Here is an 18,183-nt window from a genome sequence, read left to right as displayed (position 1 = left end):
CATGGGTAAGATCTCTGTGTACAAGCAAACAGCAAACAAATACTAGAGTACTAGAGGCACCACTGTTCTGTCTGTGTATTACAGCTTAGAAGCTCTAGCAAAATTCCCACTTTTAATCGTAAAAACATAATATTAGTACAGCTCATACCCACCAACATTTTCTTTTACTTAATGAAAGGGGTTAATGGAAACTGCCATTAGTCTGTAAAATATAGAACACTGCCTAAAACAAAAGGCACTTTGTTTTTTTAAATACCTTCTGCTGAACTGCATTAATGATATAAGTGAAGTAGTGTGGAGCAAAGTCAAGGAATGACTGAACTTCCAGACGAGGCATCTGCTTCAAGATGAATCTATCATCTGTTTTAATATCAGACAAAGGCAACAGGGTTACATACAGTAAGTGATGTATTCTTTGCAAGTTCTTTAGGACTGTCGCACAGCTGAAGTAGTATGGAAAATTAAAGGACTACAATTTTCTTAAATCCTTAGCTACAGATGTTCATTTGTAAAAAACTTTTTTATTTCTGAAATTCTGAAATTCAGAATTTCAGCCTTTCTGGATTTCAGCATTCTAGCAAATCAGGGAGAAGAGACTGCCTAAGTTAGATTTATCTCAGCTACATGGGCTTCTTATACAGACAACAGAAACAGCCTACAGACCCTTCCATTCAAAACTTGTTTTAAGTAGGGGCCTAGAAGTGGCCACAGTTTAAAAAAAAAAATCATATAAACCATCTATAGCATGTGGGATTATAAGAAACACTGTGTCTTTAATAACCAGTGTTCCTTGAATCATACTGAAGTTTGTTTTCTGAAGCCTGCCTAAGGCAGTACAACTCTTCTGCTCAACTGGCCTCCCTAGCTGCTACTACTGAAAAAGAGAACTGCATTTTGTTCTCCTGCACATACAAAGAGACAAAATCTGATATTGAAGACCCCGGAACAATCCACTTAACTTTATATTCTGAGTGGCCACTTCACAGTCAGCAACCCTCTAGAGATAATCAGGGATTAAACACCACACTAACCACCACCATCCCCAAATAACACCCTCTAATTACGATGGGGCAAAAGAGCTGCATTTACCCTCAGTCACATAGAACGCAGCCCCAGATTTGCCACCTCGTGCTTGCCAAGGCATAGAGTGAGAGAGGGATCGGATGAAGTCCTCTTCACTGCTCCCCAGTATCACTTCACGCATCTTGTGAAACTCGCCAGCATAATAAATCCGGCAGTAGAACTTGGCATTCGCATCTGAAAACTCTGCAAAGAAAGGTCTTCCTCAATAACAGCATGCAATACTCACTGACTACCTCAGATGACAAGAGATTTTAGTGATGTCTAGAAGAGTATTATTGTGCTAAACATCCCTCTCTCAGGCCTATTGTACTTTGGAAGTTTAAACCAATAGGATTTAAATGTAAAACTTACAAGAAAGTCAACCCCCTTTAGGTTAGCTCACAGTATGCGCCATGGGAAAGTGTCCAGACAAAAGATAAATTTTTTTAAAAAAAATTTTGTGGGGTATTTTTGCAACAGAGATTGATTACAGTAAGTAAAAATTGCATTGCTCTATTCTTGATTTGTTTTTCCTTCCTGCCCCATACAAAGAAAAAGTAATTATTAACTTCAAGATTTCCATCACATTTTCATGAAGAACACAGTCTGTCAGCTAAGACTTCAAGTTATAATTCACAACTACTCACGGAGTTCCACATGGGGATTCACCAGCTGTTTCTTCTGTCCATCTCCTCCATCTACATCATCTGAAGGCATAAAGGGACCATTCAGTTAGGGTTGTTCATTACTATTACTGAGAAAGCCATATAAGATACTACTTGTAAACTCACAAGAAAAATATTTTCTTTTTTCAGAGGGAACTATACATAGGGAATTAGAGATACAGCTATAATTGTATGATATAGTATGTATGCTAGAAGGGCGCTGCTGTTCATGAGACACACAAGTACAAACTTTCTCTTTCTCTTCATTTGTTTTCCATGAGCTGAAACAATGAAAGTTAAACAGGAAGTGAAGGAGAGAGACTGGGCTGCTTAACTAGAGTCAACTAAATCCAAAGGCATTCGAGCCCAGACCACTTAACGTACCTATAATTACCAAGGTTTGAAAGACCCTATTTCCCTTCTCATATAGCAAAGCAATGTCTTTAGGAGAAGCCTACACCTGATGCTCAAATCATTCACTTTCAATGCATGTTGAGTAATCTCGGACTGTTGAAAAAGTATAAGCAGGATTGCATTCTGGGAGAAGAAACAGCCCAAGACAGAAGACAGACTCAACAGTCTTGTACCTGGAGGCTCTGCTCCTTGGTTTTCTGCTCCCTCTTTGCCCATCTGTCCAACCTGGTAGTAGGCACTGTCAGCACCACGTAAGGTCTCTTTCTTCTGGGAAGACAGGTCTGGGCTCTTCCCTCCCGTGCCACGGAAGAAAGACAAAACACCAGATGGTTTCTTTGCTACAGTAAAAAGGAATAAAGAAATTGGTCTTGGCATTTCTACAAGCAGTTTAATAAAAGCATGACTCATACAAGCATTCTCCATTGACTGTTCTAACTGGAGGAATGACGTCATTCAACTGTAATTCATTTTCTATTCTTCAGGCAACCAAGGTCCATCAGGTTAGCTGACTTAGTGTTCTGAGTAGCATTCTGGAATGCTGACTCATTTGAAAACACAGACCAAGTGTGAGTGTCTTTAACTTAGTAAGAACCTCACTTCTCCATTTCAAAATAATTTAATCGCCATCTTTTTAAAGAAGGCAGTACCAAAAGAGATCAGAACATATCATGGACATCATACCCCACTGAACAGGCTAGACTCAAGAACAACCCATGGTCTACTACATCGTAACGTATTCAATCAGGGAATGATGCTCTGATCTCATAAGAATCAGAGAAAGCCATCATGGGCACAGACTTCAAAAAAACAAACTCGCACCACTACCCCGCCGCCATGTTCTACATCAAGTCAACTCTAAGATTAGTCACAATTTCAACTCAGAATGCATTTACTTTGTTCTAACTTAACTTTCATGAGACCTAGAACCCAGACTAAGTGGACTCAAGTCTAAGCTGAGATCAGCATCATGGATATGGTCTTGGCAAAATGGTCTTACGCTGTTCTGACTCTGCATTGCGATTTGAAGGACCCATGTTAGCCTCAGGCAGGCGGACAGGGCTACTGCTCTTTGGTTTGCTGTCTGACATGCTGAAAGGAGAAAGGAAATAAACAGTCATGAGCCCAACAAATACTGCCACCCGAGACACTATTGCTTTACTCCTGTACCTTTATTTCTCTTCCATGCCTAACACTAAGTACTGCTAAGGGAAGAGGATACAGGTTAAAGCTGTAATGGCATGGGACTCTCCAAAGTTGTCCTCCTCCACATCCCTGAGAAAAACCTCTCAGGGCTCCATAGCAACAGTTCCATTCATCACCACAGGAAAGGTAAGCAAGCACAGTAAACCCTACCATGCACGCAGTCAAGGGATCAGGTGATGGAATCAGCACAGTCCCCGACAAAGTGGAAACTCAGATACTGCAAGTATGTGTTGGTTACGTGGAATATGTCAGATTCCATCAGAAAGCAGAGATACTAACAGAGGCATATTTTGAGGGTCCTTCCCTGTCCTAGTTTTGGCTTATTCACTATAATCACTGTGCCTTTGCTCTATGTACTGTAGTTCCTGCATGTTAACCTGTTCGGCTGCAGTCCTTCTTCAGAACTGTTCTTCAGAGATGCTTTGGACAACTCATCCAGGGCATTTCTGTACTCCTTGCAACTGAAGGGGAAAGGAAAATAAAAAGAAGAAAAAAAAAAAGAAAAAAAAAAGAGAAGAGTCAGCTGTTCTCTGAGAGACTTAGACTTTGTAACACCAGCCCAAAGATTCAGCTCAGAGACAACCACAGGACACAAAAACCCACAGTTTAAAAGCCTCTCCTTCGTTTTTTCTTACAATTAGAACTTAGTTCCCTTAGAACAGAAGCTGCTCTAAATCATACTGCAGGAAAAATCCTCCCTTGCTTCTCCCTCTCCCACAGTTTAGGAACATGCTTCTTTAAAAGTCTGCTGCCTTGTGACACGCAAATCCCCAAAATTTACTGAAGCAGCTGATTTGGAGAGCTGAGTAATAGGAAGAGCTGCTACAACTGAAGGTAGGGCAAGGGACAGACTGCAGTACGAATGCCTAACTGCTGTTCCCTAGCTCAGTTGCACTTCCTCCAGGCTAGAGAGCTGAGCAAAATTTAGTTGCACTTCTTTCTCTAACAATTTCACATTACAGGGAACAGTACAAAATTAATTCTTTTTTGTGTACTAGAGTTCAGCATGAAAAGCCAAAAATCCAGTTGCAAGTCAGAAAAACTATGTTCCATATCTCAACAGTAAAAGGAGAGAACTTCAGCTCTGCCAGAAACTCCCAACAGAGCCGAGTGAAGAAATTCTGTCATGCTTGTTCCCTACCATTAGGATTTGAATATTCCTTGCACAGAAAAGCTGCAAAAGTACAACATGTGTCAGACAAAACAGCAAAATCACACCAGTACCTGAGAGCAAAAGCTATGATGGAGCTTGGTTCTTTCTCACAGACTGCAATAGGTACACGTTCATGCTCATACATTAGGTAGTGCTTATCTGGGTCACTAAATGAAAACAACATAGGGACACTGTTAGTAGATCATAAAAGTTTGTGGAAAGAAAAGGTGAAGTTTTGGTCAAAACCCAGATCTCATCACTGCACTCCCAGGCACAAGCTGCAAGTCTCAGCATGGAACCAAAGCTCCCCAGATCAGCTTCTCCCAATAGACACATTCATAGCTATATGGTTAAATCTAAATGCTAATATGTTAAGGCAATCAGCACTTCAAGCAAGCTGCTTATATCAGAAGACCAGCTCCAAGTTAGAGTCTATTTCTGTTTAGCAGCCACTGTTTCTAATGGCACCAAAACCTGCCTGAGTTTGTTTTGACTGTCCTGCAGCATGACCTGCAGAGTGAAGTCAGGGGACAAACCTGGACTCTTTTCTGAACAAGCAGTTTAGCACAGAAAATTCCCAAAAGCCTCCTGGGTTTCTGTAAGATTTTCTTATCTGTAGGGTCCAATTATTAACTTTTACCTCAATAGCCCATGGCCTCTACTACTACCCTGGGGGTAGGATTCAGAGGTTAAACTCAGGCTGCCAAATGTTAGGCTCACATCAAACGAGAAACACTACAAAGCACGCAGACCAAGTAGCTGAAAGACTTTCCAGCCTGCCCATTTTCATATGAGAGGGGTACTTGAGGGCACATGCAGTAGCCATTGAACCTGACCTACACCCAGACAATGTCAATTTGAGTCCAACCCTTGGAAGAGGTCTGGAAGTAAAAACAAGACAGGCATGTAGCTTTAGTAAGTCTTCGCTAAGGAAGAACATTTCTGCTCCCTCCCTGCAGCAATGAAGTTACAAGGCACTTTTCCCCCCCTTCCCCACCACACCCCTTCTGCTCCCACAAGAGTTCTGAGAGGCATGCCTGCTAGGAGGAGAAGAAACTGATAATGTATATGCACAAGGGTGGACCATTAATAAGAAAAGCAGGTAACCTACAAATACCTAGAAGGGACACAGGAAACTTCTTGCCTTGAAGAAGTTCTACAGCTTATTCAGAGGCAAACCCAAACGATGACTTAAATTATATACCAAGTAAAGGAAGCATGCACAGCTCTGAAATTTGATCAGGCTGCTAATTTTGTACATCATATATATTATGCAGTACTTACAAGGGAAATGGAATGGGGTTATAGTTGTTTCCAGGCAAAAAGTTAGCCAAAATAGCTTTCATAGTAGACTTCTCCTTCACTTGGCTGTCTGTAGATCCCAGTGAGTGTCCATCAAACACATCTGGAACAGAGATAACTTAAGTCTGCATCGCAAATCACAGATCTTGTACACTTGCCACAGAGAAGCAAGAGAAAGAACACAAGACCACAACTGAACTATACCTTCTGAGCTGCTTGTTGTATCCTGTTCAGACAGTGTGTTGGCACCAGTCATATGTTCTGATACAACCTCTGGAGGTGTGGGCAGCTGAAGATGAGTGGAGCCTGTGGAGCTCTGACTTGATAAAGTAGTCAGGAAACGATCCTCTGAGAGTACAAGGACAGAAGAAAGCATTTTACATGGCTGTCAGAAGAGATATCGCTTGCTCCCAGGCCAAGCTACCACCAGTGTCTACTTTCAAGAAGTTTTTACTTAGAAAGCAGGTAAGGCCACCCAGAGAAAAGAAATGGGCAAGTTGATCAATGTAGCACATAACCTCCAGAAAATGCATACACTTATACCCACTACCTTCAGTTCACACAATCTTCAGTATGCCTCACAGATATGAGGTCTCAGCACCCACAACCACTTCACAGAACGGGTGAGTGGCATTTCCCAAATTCCATGTAGTTATTCAGTTATTTAGAAAGCCTCTGAAAGCTTTTAAACTCAAGTTCAAAGGAAAACCCTTGCTGGCCAGTTTAGTATCATTAGTAATTCAGCTTCATACAAGAAGCAGACTGCTTTTTATAATAGCAAGCTATAAATTGGCTTATTCCCATCTGACACAATGGGAATTCACTGTTTCTCTAAATTATCAAATTTGACAAAGGCTCCCATGTTATGTCAGGCAAACGGTAACAGCAAGCTTCTTTTGGTTGCTTAAGAAAAAGAAATAAACAAACAAACAACAGACCTTTTTCTCCGTTTTGCAGTGCTGGAGAAGCATTGCGGGGGGAAGCATCCATGCTACTGATCTAGGCAGAGTAACAAAATACCAGTGTTAATGCCAAGCTCTTTATAACTGTATCTCTTCCTCTGTGGAACACTTGCAAAAGCAGATGTACCACAACAGAGCACTCCCACCCACTGCACTGTCACTGTATCTGCCACCACACAAAAAAGAAAAGGCAACAGCAACCCAGCTTCACAAGATGCTTATGACTACTATCATCTCTGTATGCTGCTTTAAAGACTACACTCTTCCTCTATATAAACCTAATTGCTGCTAGATTAAGGTTAAGTGTGTTTTAGCATCTAAGAAAATGTGTTAAGTGGAAAGGACATGTATGCATGCAGCAGAGCAAATCCAGGGTCTCACAGGGTTTCTTAGTGCACCTTGCTAATGTTAGAACTATTGGGAGTTCAGCCTCTCTGTATGGTGCTTATATTGTACTGCCTTGCAGTCTGGACTTTTTCTCAGAGCACCAGCTCCCAAAAGGGTGGTTGTTCAGCATGCTGGCAACTGTACCCTTAGACAGAGCTCTTGAGGCAGCAGTCCAGAATCACTTATACATCCCCTCAGCCAGTTCCCATCAGACACATCACAGAACAGATATGAACCTACAGATTCATTATCAGTCCTCCCTGTGTTCTTTGCTCTGCCTTTCCTGATAATTCTTGCCTTTTCTTTTTCACAAGGGATAAACCTGATGGGCAACAACCTAGGGTCTAATGAGGTGACCTCCTTCCTACCTAAGCATATGCCTGACAAAGAGTGCAGCTCTGCTATCAGTATTAACACTACACAACCACCACAGGAAACATAAAATCCTATTCATACTTAGTCATCTTCTGTGTAATATGGCTCTTGGTTCATGTCTTTAGGAAAAGATACATATACTAACATGCAATTCAAGCTTCTACAGCTGAAAACTACATGATGCAGTAAAACAAGTTTACTAAGTGAACCAAAGCCAGTCTTAAGACTATTGTGTTGCCCCAGGAAAAAAAAAAAGTTTAAGTAGCTTCTAGCCTGCTACTTGTACCTTGCTTTCTTCACCTTGCCTCAGTCTCCCAGGGCTGGGTGGTACTGATGGACGTTTTCTCCCTTTCTCTTGTTGGAAGAGATCCTGCAATCTTCAAAACAAAACAAACAAATAAAAAAACCACACAAAACCCCCCAAATTAATCAGAAGATAGGTTACAGGTATTAACTGTGAAAGGCACAAGTTATGAAGTTTCTCCATACTAGAATGCAGCCAAGCATGCCTTCACTAGTCTTTACTGCAAATTCAGATGGCTGCCAACATGTACCAAAGCTATATTTCAAATGGTCAAAACCAGAACATTTTCTGCACCTCTGAGATAATTTCACCCAATTAATTGCTTTCCCATGCTCCCCTCTTCCCTTGCCTTCCACCTTTATTCAGATGACACTTTCTCCTCTCAGATGCAAGTTGTGCTTTACAACACAATACTTTTATTATCTGGCCTCAGATGATTTTCCATTCCAATCAACCAGCTCTGTGGTCTTAACCGGTAGAGGACATTCAGCACAAGCTGTCATAACACACTCTATATAGCAACTGCACTACAGGGAGAGAAAGCACAAAAGAACCTCTTCCCTTCTCTAACCAACACAGTATCAGTGTTTCTCATGATTCCAACACAAGCCCTCTTACCTATTATTCCAGGCTTGTAGCATCTCACAAAGTCCTTGCTTTTTAGCTATCAGAGACTCAAAAACAGATTGCAGCTGTTGAGGTGTGTCTAATGATGATGAAAGCAGCCTTGCTTGGATTTTCTCAGTCCAGTTTCGAAACTCCCCCTCTTCCATCTGCCAGAAGAAAAACTGTCAGTGTTCTGTGACCAGAGATGACACTAGATCTAAGTGGCTTCCCCACACACTTTGCAGCCTATGGTCTGCCAATGCAGAAATAGTCCATTACCTCCTTTTGGGCAAAGAGGTCTTCCATCTTCTCTTCTCTTGTTTTGCTGAAAGTATCTGTTTTCAGAGAAGCAAGGCGATCATCAACAGCAAGATACACTTGTGACACCCTGTCGATAGGGATGCAAACAGTTAAGCTGTGACTACTTGGAACATCTTCAACATTCTTTAATGAAAGAATGACTGTGTTCAAGGTTAGCATTTAAGAATACAAAAGACAATACATGCCAGTGTTCTGTACAGTAGGCTGTCCCACTGAATTTACAGGGAAAGTTGGAAAAACTTCATTAATATAGCACAAACCTAGAAATTACACACACTGACATTCCTCTTCACAACTCATTCTTAGCAGCGGAAGTTGTCAGAGAGCAATACAAAGGTCACAAACACATTACTAGCAAGGGAAACAGTTGTGTCGTATGTGACAAGGAAGAATCTGGGGCTGCAAACTACACCTCCACCAGAAAGGCTCAGAGACAGAATGAGTAACTATTTCAGCTCAAAACAAAGCTCCACAGGTTCTGAAGTCAGGTAGTCACAGAGGTTTCAGCCATACAGTAACCCAGCCACCAGGCAGAACAGCAGTCAGGCTGGATTTAATACAGTTTCCATCATGCCTGTCTCCCTTTTTTTTTGTTCCTACATTTAGAAGGTGTCTAGGCTTACAGTAGTTTACCTTAGACAACAAGAAGGTACCAGACTGTCTGCTGTTATCATATTCAATAGCTAACAAAGGGAAATGTCTTTTACACACCAGAAAGTTTAGTAGCCACATGACCAATATAATGAAAACAGTTCCAACAATAGATTTGAGCAATGCCTTTGCAGTTTTTCCATGCTGAAAGCAGGATTTAAACTTGATCAGATCTTCCAAAACAGAATGTTAGGGCAAGGGTACAGTGTTACCTGCAGTTTTCAGATTAAGCCTTCTAGGATCACCTCCTCTGTTCCATTTTTAGTATTAGAGGGAGGAATTAGAAATACTTTAGCTGTGCTTGAGAAGGCATTTTGTAAGAAAAGGTGACATTTCAGATACCAGCTGATGGTCAACATTTCAGCGGCAACGTCATTCAGAAACATGCTATATCACTCAAATATCAGGGCAACATTCAGGGATGGAGAAGAGAAGAATCTTAGTTTCTACTGGCTATATTTAGGCTGAATTGCCACCAGATGAAAAGGTGAGAGATTAGTACAGACAGAGCACATAAAGGTAATAAAGAAGATTTCAATACCACCCTCCCTTAGGAGTACCTGCACACATAAATGTGCTTAAAACCATTACTTTTCTATTAAATATAGAATATTTAGCAAGTCTTATCTATAGTAGCAAATACAGTTTTCTGTTCTGCTAACAGAAGTCCAAAATACAAATAGGCTGAGGAAGGCATTAAAAACAAAGCTTACTTTTGAGAGAAATCCTTGAGATCCTGCAAAATAGTAACCTTTGATGGAGCCTGCCGTTTGATGTAGATCTTGGGGAGTGGGAGACACACTTCAAGCAGCCGGATTGGAGAGTAGCTGAGAAGGCAATATGACAGCTATTAACAAGACTCTCCCCACAAAGTAGTAATTCTACACCATATTGTGGTTTGTGGCCCTTATATGAAAAGGGGCACTGTCAATGCGTCCAGGGCTTTAGTTACTTTTAGTAGCAATAACACCCTGTCCATTTATCTCCTAGGCAAAAAGTACAACCACAGATCATGTTCCAAAACAAAACTCTGAAAGTTTGAGATTAGACAGGGAAGAGTGTTTCTCTTCTGTATCATGAACTGGAGCCAGCCATTCTTAGGAACACTGCCCGCCCCATCCAGGACAGTGATGGCACCCACAATATCCTCTGCAAGCCAGCACACAATCCTGCACTTGTGGTTATAGTGCAGCTATGCTATCCCATGCTGTACTCAAAGTGAAAGACAGACCTGACGAATCCTACTAGAGCTATATGCTTCACATAGTACTAGAGAGAAGGAAGTTTTTAGCATGGATCTCACCTGAAAGATGCCACCATCTGATTATAGGAAAAATACTGGTGATAGTCATGGTGAATGGAATGACCACAAGGTTCTGCATTAGCCCTTCGAGTGTACTGGTGCCCATAGAATCTCAGCTCAAGGTATTTTGCGAAAGACATAGACCAAGAATCATTGGAAAGGGGAACAACTGGTGTCACCTGAAAAATTGAAAGCCATGTCCTAATTTCACCCTTCAACCAAGATTAAGGACAGGCTAACCTAGACAGCAATGTAGTATTTCTAGTACCAGAAGCACCCATGACCCTGAAACATACTAAACAATATAGACTGCATTTATGCAAAGCTAAGGCCAACACATAGTTACAATAAATTGTATAAACAAGAACTGGTAGTTCATGATGACAGGTGCTAAGCTGCGTGAGTGCAAACATATCCTTGACAGAAGCTTGTACCTGGGATTCTATTTCTCTGCATAGAGACAACTTCCAGCAACCCAGTCAGCTGCAGAGGTTTCGTCATGTACTTTTTCCCTGGTGATTCTTCAGCTACAAATACATTGGTATTGCTCTGCAGTGTATTTCAGCTTCAGCAGTGCTTGCAAGCTTAGAGTAGTCACTGCTTTAAACATACTTAATAGCCACAAACATATTAGTGTTTACATGAGCACACAGAAATAAAAGGTTATAGAACAGGTGTATACACAGCAACATCAGGCTTGCCTTCAGCAATTACATTAACTTCCTCCAGGTATCTTTAAATCCAACACCCATGTTTAAGCCAGCATAAGTAGGTGAATTGAGTCATCCACATGGGTAATAGATGTTTTGCATTTCAGGCACTACATGAATCTTTTTTTAATTAAGTTTTATTCTCATCTCTTTGAAGGCTCTTAGTTTTACAATGTTTGGCTAGAGATGAGTATCCAGGTGGTAATGTTTTCTTAGCTAAATTACAGAACAAGCCTCAGATAATACACAATCTTACTATCTTGTGGTTTTTTAAAGCAATTTATCATTCTTCTAATGAAGATTTTACTTACTTTCTAATGACTACTAAAGGAAGTCTAGACATCACATTGATACAATGCAGACTATCCAGTCCATAGCAGATGAAAGAATACCAAGCGGTTTTAGCCAATTACTGAGCCAGTAGGTTTCAGCATCTGCCCTTCCCCATACATACATTCTTTTAATGCTCATACTAATTCAGTGCAGGGAAGGGACTATACTCTTCACCTTTAAGAGGGCAACTCAATTTTTTCCCATGTGTCAAAAATCAGTTTCCTGCAATATATCAACTCCACTTAAACCTATCCTCTCAGAGCCAGGTTTGACACTTTCCAACAGAACTACCTCACACAAGATGTTTCACCTTCAACAGCCCCAGTTCTACGAAATGAATTTGTAGATACACAAGAACATCTGTATCAGTAACAGGTTTTGTGCTAGGTTAGCCATAACTCTAGGGATGCAGTCACAACAGGAATACTAAATTGTAATAGCAATGATTCTCAAGTCCACAGCCTTACCTGTTTGCACAGTCTACACCAAGAGTAAGTAAGAATGGTGTGCTGGTACCCAGGGACCGGGGAGTCCAGCTCCTTTAACACAATTTGCACACAGCCTTGCCCATGAACGAAGCGACGAATGTGGTGCACCATTGGTGTTTCACAGAACATGCTGGGGCATTGGTAGGAAGGCCTTACAGAGAGAAATGGAAACACTTATGAATGATCATATGCTAGGAACTGCTGAAGAACTGGTTCAACGTATCTAATATGACTTTTAGTATCATAGTAGTACTTATCTTTACTGTACAAGTTTCCTAAGCCTTTAGTAAAGGCTGTTTCTGCAGATTGAATTGTACTCATTTAGAAATAGCATGTAGGGAAGTTCCCTTGCCAGCAATGGCTGTATAGGTCCCAAAAGCAGCGACTGGATACTGGTTGCTATCACAATCTTTTTACAATGAATTACTTTCTACCAACATATTCTTGTTGGACTACATTCTATATAGTCCACAAAACATTGATCAAGCACCTGGAAGTGCTTCGCACCAAATTAGAAGACCACTTGGGCAGCTTACCAGAGCAAAGGCTACTGAGGACAAAGATGTGCCAAAGAGCTTTCAAAACGGTCATGTTTCAGCTCCTGAAGGAAGAGGTGAGCAAAACAGTGCCATATAACCTCTTTGAACAGAAAAAAAGCATGACCTTTCCTTGGATGGGTTTCTTTTAAGTCAGGGAGGAAAGACTGACAACAGAAAAATAAAAGCTGAATTGTTTAGGTACCAAAGTGAAAGAGGGAATTCTTCAAAAACAGGAAGAGCCTATAAAAGCCCAGATCCTCCTTGCTCATATTGAAAAAAAAAAAAATTTAATTACTGAAACTATGGAGATTGAGAAGCATTCACTTTAGCACACACTACACTCAGCAGAGAGAAACAAGAACTTAAAAGTGGGCAGCTAACCTCCTCCTCCTCATTGATCAGCACAAGGAGAAATACTTGTTCCTCCAGAGAGGGCTGAACATAAAGAACATTTTGCTCCTACAAGTGGCCAATGGAGAAAACAGAGTAATATTGTCTTTTGCAGAGCCACAGGCTACTCTATCCAGCTTCACAGCCTGCTGAGACTCTATATGGGATTCTGGCAGTTCTGGTTATTACTGAAATAACAACTTGCACCTGTCAGATGAAATAAATTACACAGTACTTTGCCAGGGTTAAAAGTGTTCTGGACCATTTATATTAGCCACCTTGCAGATATGACAAAGTCTTACTCTGAGATGTTCAGATAACGCTGAAGGAGTAGGGGTTTTTTTCCAGAATTCGTATGAAAGTTCAAATAGGAACCTCAGAAAATTGTAATCAGTACAGTTGCTCGTCTTGAAAAACAGCCATTTGGAATACATGCTCAGACTCTTAACTAGGGCCTTACAGCCCTAATCGCTCTGAGAAAGTGCGAAGTGAACACATTTGTCTTTATGAACTTGTAAGTCTTGTTTCCTAATCTGTTCCACTTCCTCATTAAAGGAAATAAGAGGGATAGTGCTGACATGGGAAAGCAGTGGATGTATTTGCTTGTAAGAAGTGAGCATGAGTAAGTGGATTCTTAAATCCAGTTCCTGTTTCACTACAGCATGATAATAAAGCAAAGGGAACAACAGATTTAAGTGGTAAGCTTTACTAGGACACAACTGGCTCTGCAGACTTGCATGCTATTTTCCTAAGTGCACAGGAAGTAGAGTCTATGAAGAAGGCAGCAGGTCAACTTCACAGAGCTATCAACAGCTTTTGTTTTGTTTAGAATGAGATTTAGAAATAAGTTCCTCCTCACCTGAAACAGTAGCGCTCCAGAAAAATCCCTAGAGTCAGGTCATTTTTCCCATAGAATTCCATAGTCACAATCCTAAAGCAAAGAAATAAAAGCTTTAGAGTGTAGATACTGCCACTGTTAGCTGTGCAATGACCTTTAGGTGCACAGATCAGCACCCACTGCTGGCTTGTTCTTCAGCCCTGTATACCTTTAAAAGCTTTTTTTTTTCTCGACTACCCTTCCTAGATCCCTGCTGTCAAGTTTGCTAATAATGAGATCAGAGTCCTACTAGAACAACTTTAAACTTGACTTTTAAAAGTTGAATACAATTCAACTGCACTATTGAAGATCATGTTCAAGAATATCTAGGCACAGAAGTCTAGACAGATTGAAGCCTCAAACACTAACATTTAAACAGTTACAAAAAAGGTACATCCAGAAGATGGAAAAAGCCTTAAGAAAACCTTATCCTTCTAGAAGATTTAATAGCAACTTTTGTTTTCTCAGCACCTGAGGTGACCAAGCCACTTAAAATGTGTAAGTATCAGTTTAAGTGTCACAATTCAGACATCTCTAATATCAGTAATTTACATCCTTTTATTGTTGCTGTTTAGTGAGCTTATCACCACCTTCTTTGGTTCATTCCTAAGCTTTTACAGGAACTCTAGACCGTTCCCTGTAAGAGACCCATCTCTATATTTTCACCTGAGCTAGATGATGAAACACCAAGACCTGTCCTGTTTAGTAGAGCTAGAAGCGTGTCATAAATTGCATACAATTAACAAATTACAGCCCCCTAAGCTGGAAATATAGTTAAAGCTCTTAATACTACTGACTATAATTACAGAAAGATAGCAATATATTCAAATGCCACTCTCAGATAATATAATCTGGAAGTATTCTGAGATTCTCTCAAGGCTTATTTTTGGGCTTGGACATTCTTCTGCGTTTATATACACTAACTCTTCCCCACAAGACTGCATGCGGTGTCCTCCCCACACATACTGCACACCCTGCAGTGAAAAGACCAACTAAAGTATTCAGTTTTAGGCTGGACTTTCTCATTCACACCTTGGGGATTACAAAGGCTATGTGATACTGCTCTGGATCCACCTGACCAGGCAAGACAAAATTCTTTTGGCAACAGTTCCTGTTACAGGACAGCCACAATCTACCAAGGAGTCCTCAAATAAATACCGCTATGAGGTGAGCACTGACCTTGACTTAGGAAAAAAGATAGCAACTATACAAGGTGTAGAGGAGTAGTTTTCATACCAGGGGCTAACACAGGCACTTGGAGCATTGCTGGACTGAGCAGAAGAGCTACTGAAGAGAACACAGAGCCTCTGATGGTTTACTGGACTCAGGCAATCCACCTGGTAGAGAGAAAACAACTCATTTACTGGTTACAGACACCTCCATCCACACACAACTCTTGATGACGAAATTCTGCTCTAGTAGTTTTATTTACAGACAAATGTCTGCTCACTCCTTTTGTACAGATTAACCTGATATTATCTCTGAGCTTCAGGTAGACTTGTACCATGTATAATTGCTAACTGCCAGTTTTAGAACAGCATAAGAAATATGCATAATGAAACCAATGCACACACCTGTGTTTCTGTGGAAAGGAAGCTAAGAGAAACATAAAAGAACAAAAGCCCCAAGACGAACATCCAGAGTCTCCAAAGCACTGTACAGTTCAGGACACCTTGGAGGCAAAACTCTGCCAATATATATACACCTCAGTTACTGATTCAGGCTATAGAAATACTTCCAACTTTGTCCTCTGTGAAGATATTTACCACACTGCTGCTGGAATGAAGCTGTTTCCCCTTCCACACTCTACAGAACTATGAAATTCCCAACCACTTTTCATTGATCACTGAATAAATTTAAAACAGCATCAACCAGTCTGATCCAGAGCAAAGGCTACTCTTACAGTTCGTAAGATTATGGCCTGCGAAGCTACACAAATTTACATTTAAGTACCAATTGAAAAGTGACTTCTGCTCATGAACTTGGGGGCTGATTGGCTCAGGGACCAAAACATTTGACTATTTCAAGAGATCAGTTCTGCTGCTCTCATTCACAGACTTTTTTCCTGAACAGCTTCCAGTTCAAGAAAGTTCCAAGATCCTTCTCCTCAGATACAAGTTAGTTGCTTTCATGGCAGTTGCCCAAAACTAAGTATTTTGATTACAAGCACATACTGCCTTGTTTGGAAATTTCAAAGAAGATTCCCCCTCTCAATTATGAGATTCTCACATTTCTTCAGATCACCCAAATTTTACAAACAAATACTTTAATGTAATTACAGCCTACTGCTGTCTCCATGACATTACACCCTCTGAAGATGAAAATACTACGCTTTTAGAAATCACCAATACAAGCAGCAAGAAAGCTCAGCTTCAGGAACTTCTCTAAGCTTACTCCCCCTTCATGTATTCATTTTCAGAAATCAGTCATGTACACCTGAGCTGAACAGGCAACGTAAATATACTGATCTTTAGCCGATTTTGTGCATTTCTCGGAAAGTAGTCTCACAACCTCTTCCCTTCTCAGGAAAATTTTGCAGTCAGTCTTGTGTTCTGCTTTCTTATATCCACATAGTGCCTTATTATACTGACTTGTTTAAGTGCCCAGAGCACTGCAATCTAAAATGCAGTTTTGACCCAGTCAAAAAGAAAAAAAAAAAAAAACAAACCCACAACAAACCCAAAAAACCACAAAAACCAAACCCCAACCAAAATAAAAAACCACACACACCCCAAAAAAAACAAAACAAGACAAACAAAAAAACCCCAAACCACAACAACTTTGATTTAACATTTAATATGAGACACTACACCTTCTGTAGCTGATGTAACCTGGGTTTTCAGTAACATAGCTTTGAATCTTACCTTATGAGACCACGAGGATTCACTCTGAGCCAGTCCCTTCTCATCCTCTTCAATTCTGCACCCAGTTTTTCCAGTAGGGACACTACACACATCCTTACTTTGGGCAAAGGGATCAGTGCTTTTTTGTAGTATCCTCCCTCCTCTGGCTCTATAGTCAGCCAGCATTCTAGCTAAGCTCTGGCTATCACCTAGGTGTTCTGCTATTCTAGTATTAACCAACTCGTGAGAAGGTAAGATTTGGATAGCCTTGGCTTGGATACTCCCATTCATCCCTTGTAGTCCAGAGAGATCCCGCAATAATTGTCTCTTCCTTCTGCTCTCCAACTCCTTGTATTCCTTATTGAGGAGAGGAGACCAGTAAACTTGCTCAGGGAAGTATTCCCGGGCAGGGCACCTCATGCCTTTTTCAGTTAAAAGAAATGGTTCACGGAACGTCATTACAGGAGAAATACAGAGAATGACATCTTTCAACTCCTGCTTAAATGCTGCAGAGTAAGTCTTGAGACGATCCTCAGAAGAAGTTACCTCTTCTGTGACATATAAACCAGTATCATCCTGGAGAGGGTCTCTAAAGACTCTCATCTGACTCTTGGAGTCTTGTAGATCATCCACCTGTTGAAGAGGCTCTAATGTTTGGCTATCCAGAGTGATCAAGTGCTGGTCCATACCATGGAGGGGCAGCAGGGATGTTTCGGGTATTCCAGGAGGTACAGAGTTGAATACTGGAAACGGTGACTCCACTTTGTGGTGCTCTTGATGTTTTGAGGATGCCATTTCCAGCTGACTGTTCTCTTGGTCACCTCTCTCAAATAAACCTCTTTGTTCAAGCAAGCTGACCTCATCAGAGGACACCGACTCAGAGATTACAGGCAGCTTTTCAGAGGATAGTTCAATGTCTCTGACTGCTGTGCTGAAATCCTCACCATTGAAGAGGTTCTGTTGTTCATTTTCATCTCCTGGCTCCTCAATAAGGGAGTGAAAGGAGGTGTTTTTGGTCAGAGTAGGGGGCATGGCAAACTCATCCATAAGGAAAGATATTTCCAGCTGGGAATGATAAGCCACGCAGACCATGAAGATCAGGATCTCCTTCACACGAGCCAGCTCATACTCTGCAGCACCACACAACTTGATGGTGCAACCCAGGTGCTGGGGACACCCTTCAAAGAACATCAGGGTTTTTGTCTGATCTATAAGAAAAAGAAAACCATAGGAGTTAGGATGACAACTACAATTAATCTGCTTTTAGGTATCTCACACACTGAAGAGACTGTAAC

The 18,183-nt window shown here is 41.0% G+C and overlaps 1 protein-coding gene across 21 annotated transcripts in view; it reads right to left on the bottom strand.

Moving 5' to 3' along the window:
- Positions 1 to 18,183, bottom strand: part of PIKFYVE (phosphoinositide kinase, FYVE finger containing) — an 82,877-nt gene that overhangs the window by 21,468 nt on the left and 43,226 nt on the right. For 17 of the 21 annotated variants that reach the window (XM_010565592.1, XM_010565541.1, XM_010565531.1 and 14 more), the window contains 19 exons: positions 16,910 to 18,096; positions 15,225 to 15,382; positions 14,028 to 14,099; positions 12,219 to 12,390; positions 10,709 to 10,887; positions 10,119 to 10,232; positions 8,713 to 8,821; positions 8,446 to 8,600; positions 7,810 to 7,900; positions 6,738 to 6,798; positions 6,004 to 6,147; positions 5,782 to 5,902; positions 4,569 to 4,664; positions 3,722 to 3,805; positions 3,139 to 3,230; positions 2,315 to 2,479; positions 1,710 to 1,769; positions 1,090 to 1,266; positions 257 to 360 (listed from right to left, as the gene is read on the bottom strand). In XM_010565592.1, coding sequence (XP_010563894.1) covers positions 257 to 360; positions 1,090 to 1,266; positions 1,710 to 1,769; positions 2,315 to 2,479; positions 3,139 to 3,230; positions 3,722 to 3,805; positions 4,569 to 4,664; positions 5,782 to 5,902; positions 6,004 to 6,147; positions 6,738 to 6,798; positions 7,810 to 7,900; positions 8,446 to 8,600; positions 8,713 to 8,821; positions 10,119 to 10,232; positions 10,709 to 10,887; positions 12,219 to 12,390; positions 14,028 to 14,099; positions 15,225 to 15,382; positions 16,910 to 18,096 — 3,341 coding nt within the window. Of the gene's footprint in view, positions 1 to 256; positions 361 to 1,089; positions 1,267 to 1,709; positions 1,770 to 2,314; positions 2,480 to 3,138; positions 3,231 to 3,721; positions 3,806 to 4,568; positions 4,665 to 5,781; positions 5,903 to 6,003; positions 6,148 to 6,737; positions 6,799 to 7,809; positions 7,901 to 8,445; positions 8,601 to 8,712; positions 8,822 to 10,118; positions 10,233 to 10,708; positions 10,888 to 12,218; positions 12,391 to 14,027; positions 14,100 to 15,224; positions 15,383 to 16,909; positions 18,097 to 18,183 lie in introns of those variants that run through there. The other 4 variants (XM_010565635.1, XM_010565644.1, XM_010565681.1 and 1 more) reach the window with 2 other exon arrangements.

This window comes from Haliaeetus leucocephalus, unplaced genomic scaffold (genome assembly GCF_000737465.1).
Source record: "Haliaeetus leucocephalus isolate CR32 unplaced genomic scaffold, Haliaeetus_leucocephalus-4.0 Scaffold1, whole genome shotgun sequence".
In the NCBI taxonomy this organism is placed as follows: Eukaryota; Metazoa; Chordata; class Aves; order Accipitriformes; family Accipitridae; genus Haliaeetus; species Haliaeetus leucocephalus.
This window is presented reverse-complemented; position numbering and strand designations above follow the sequence as displayed.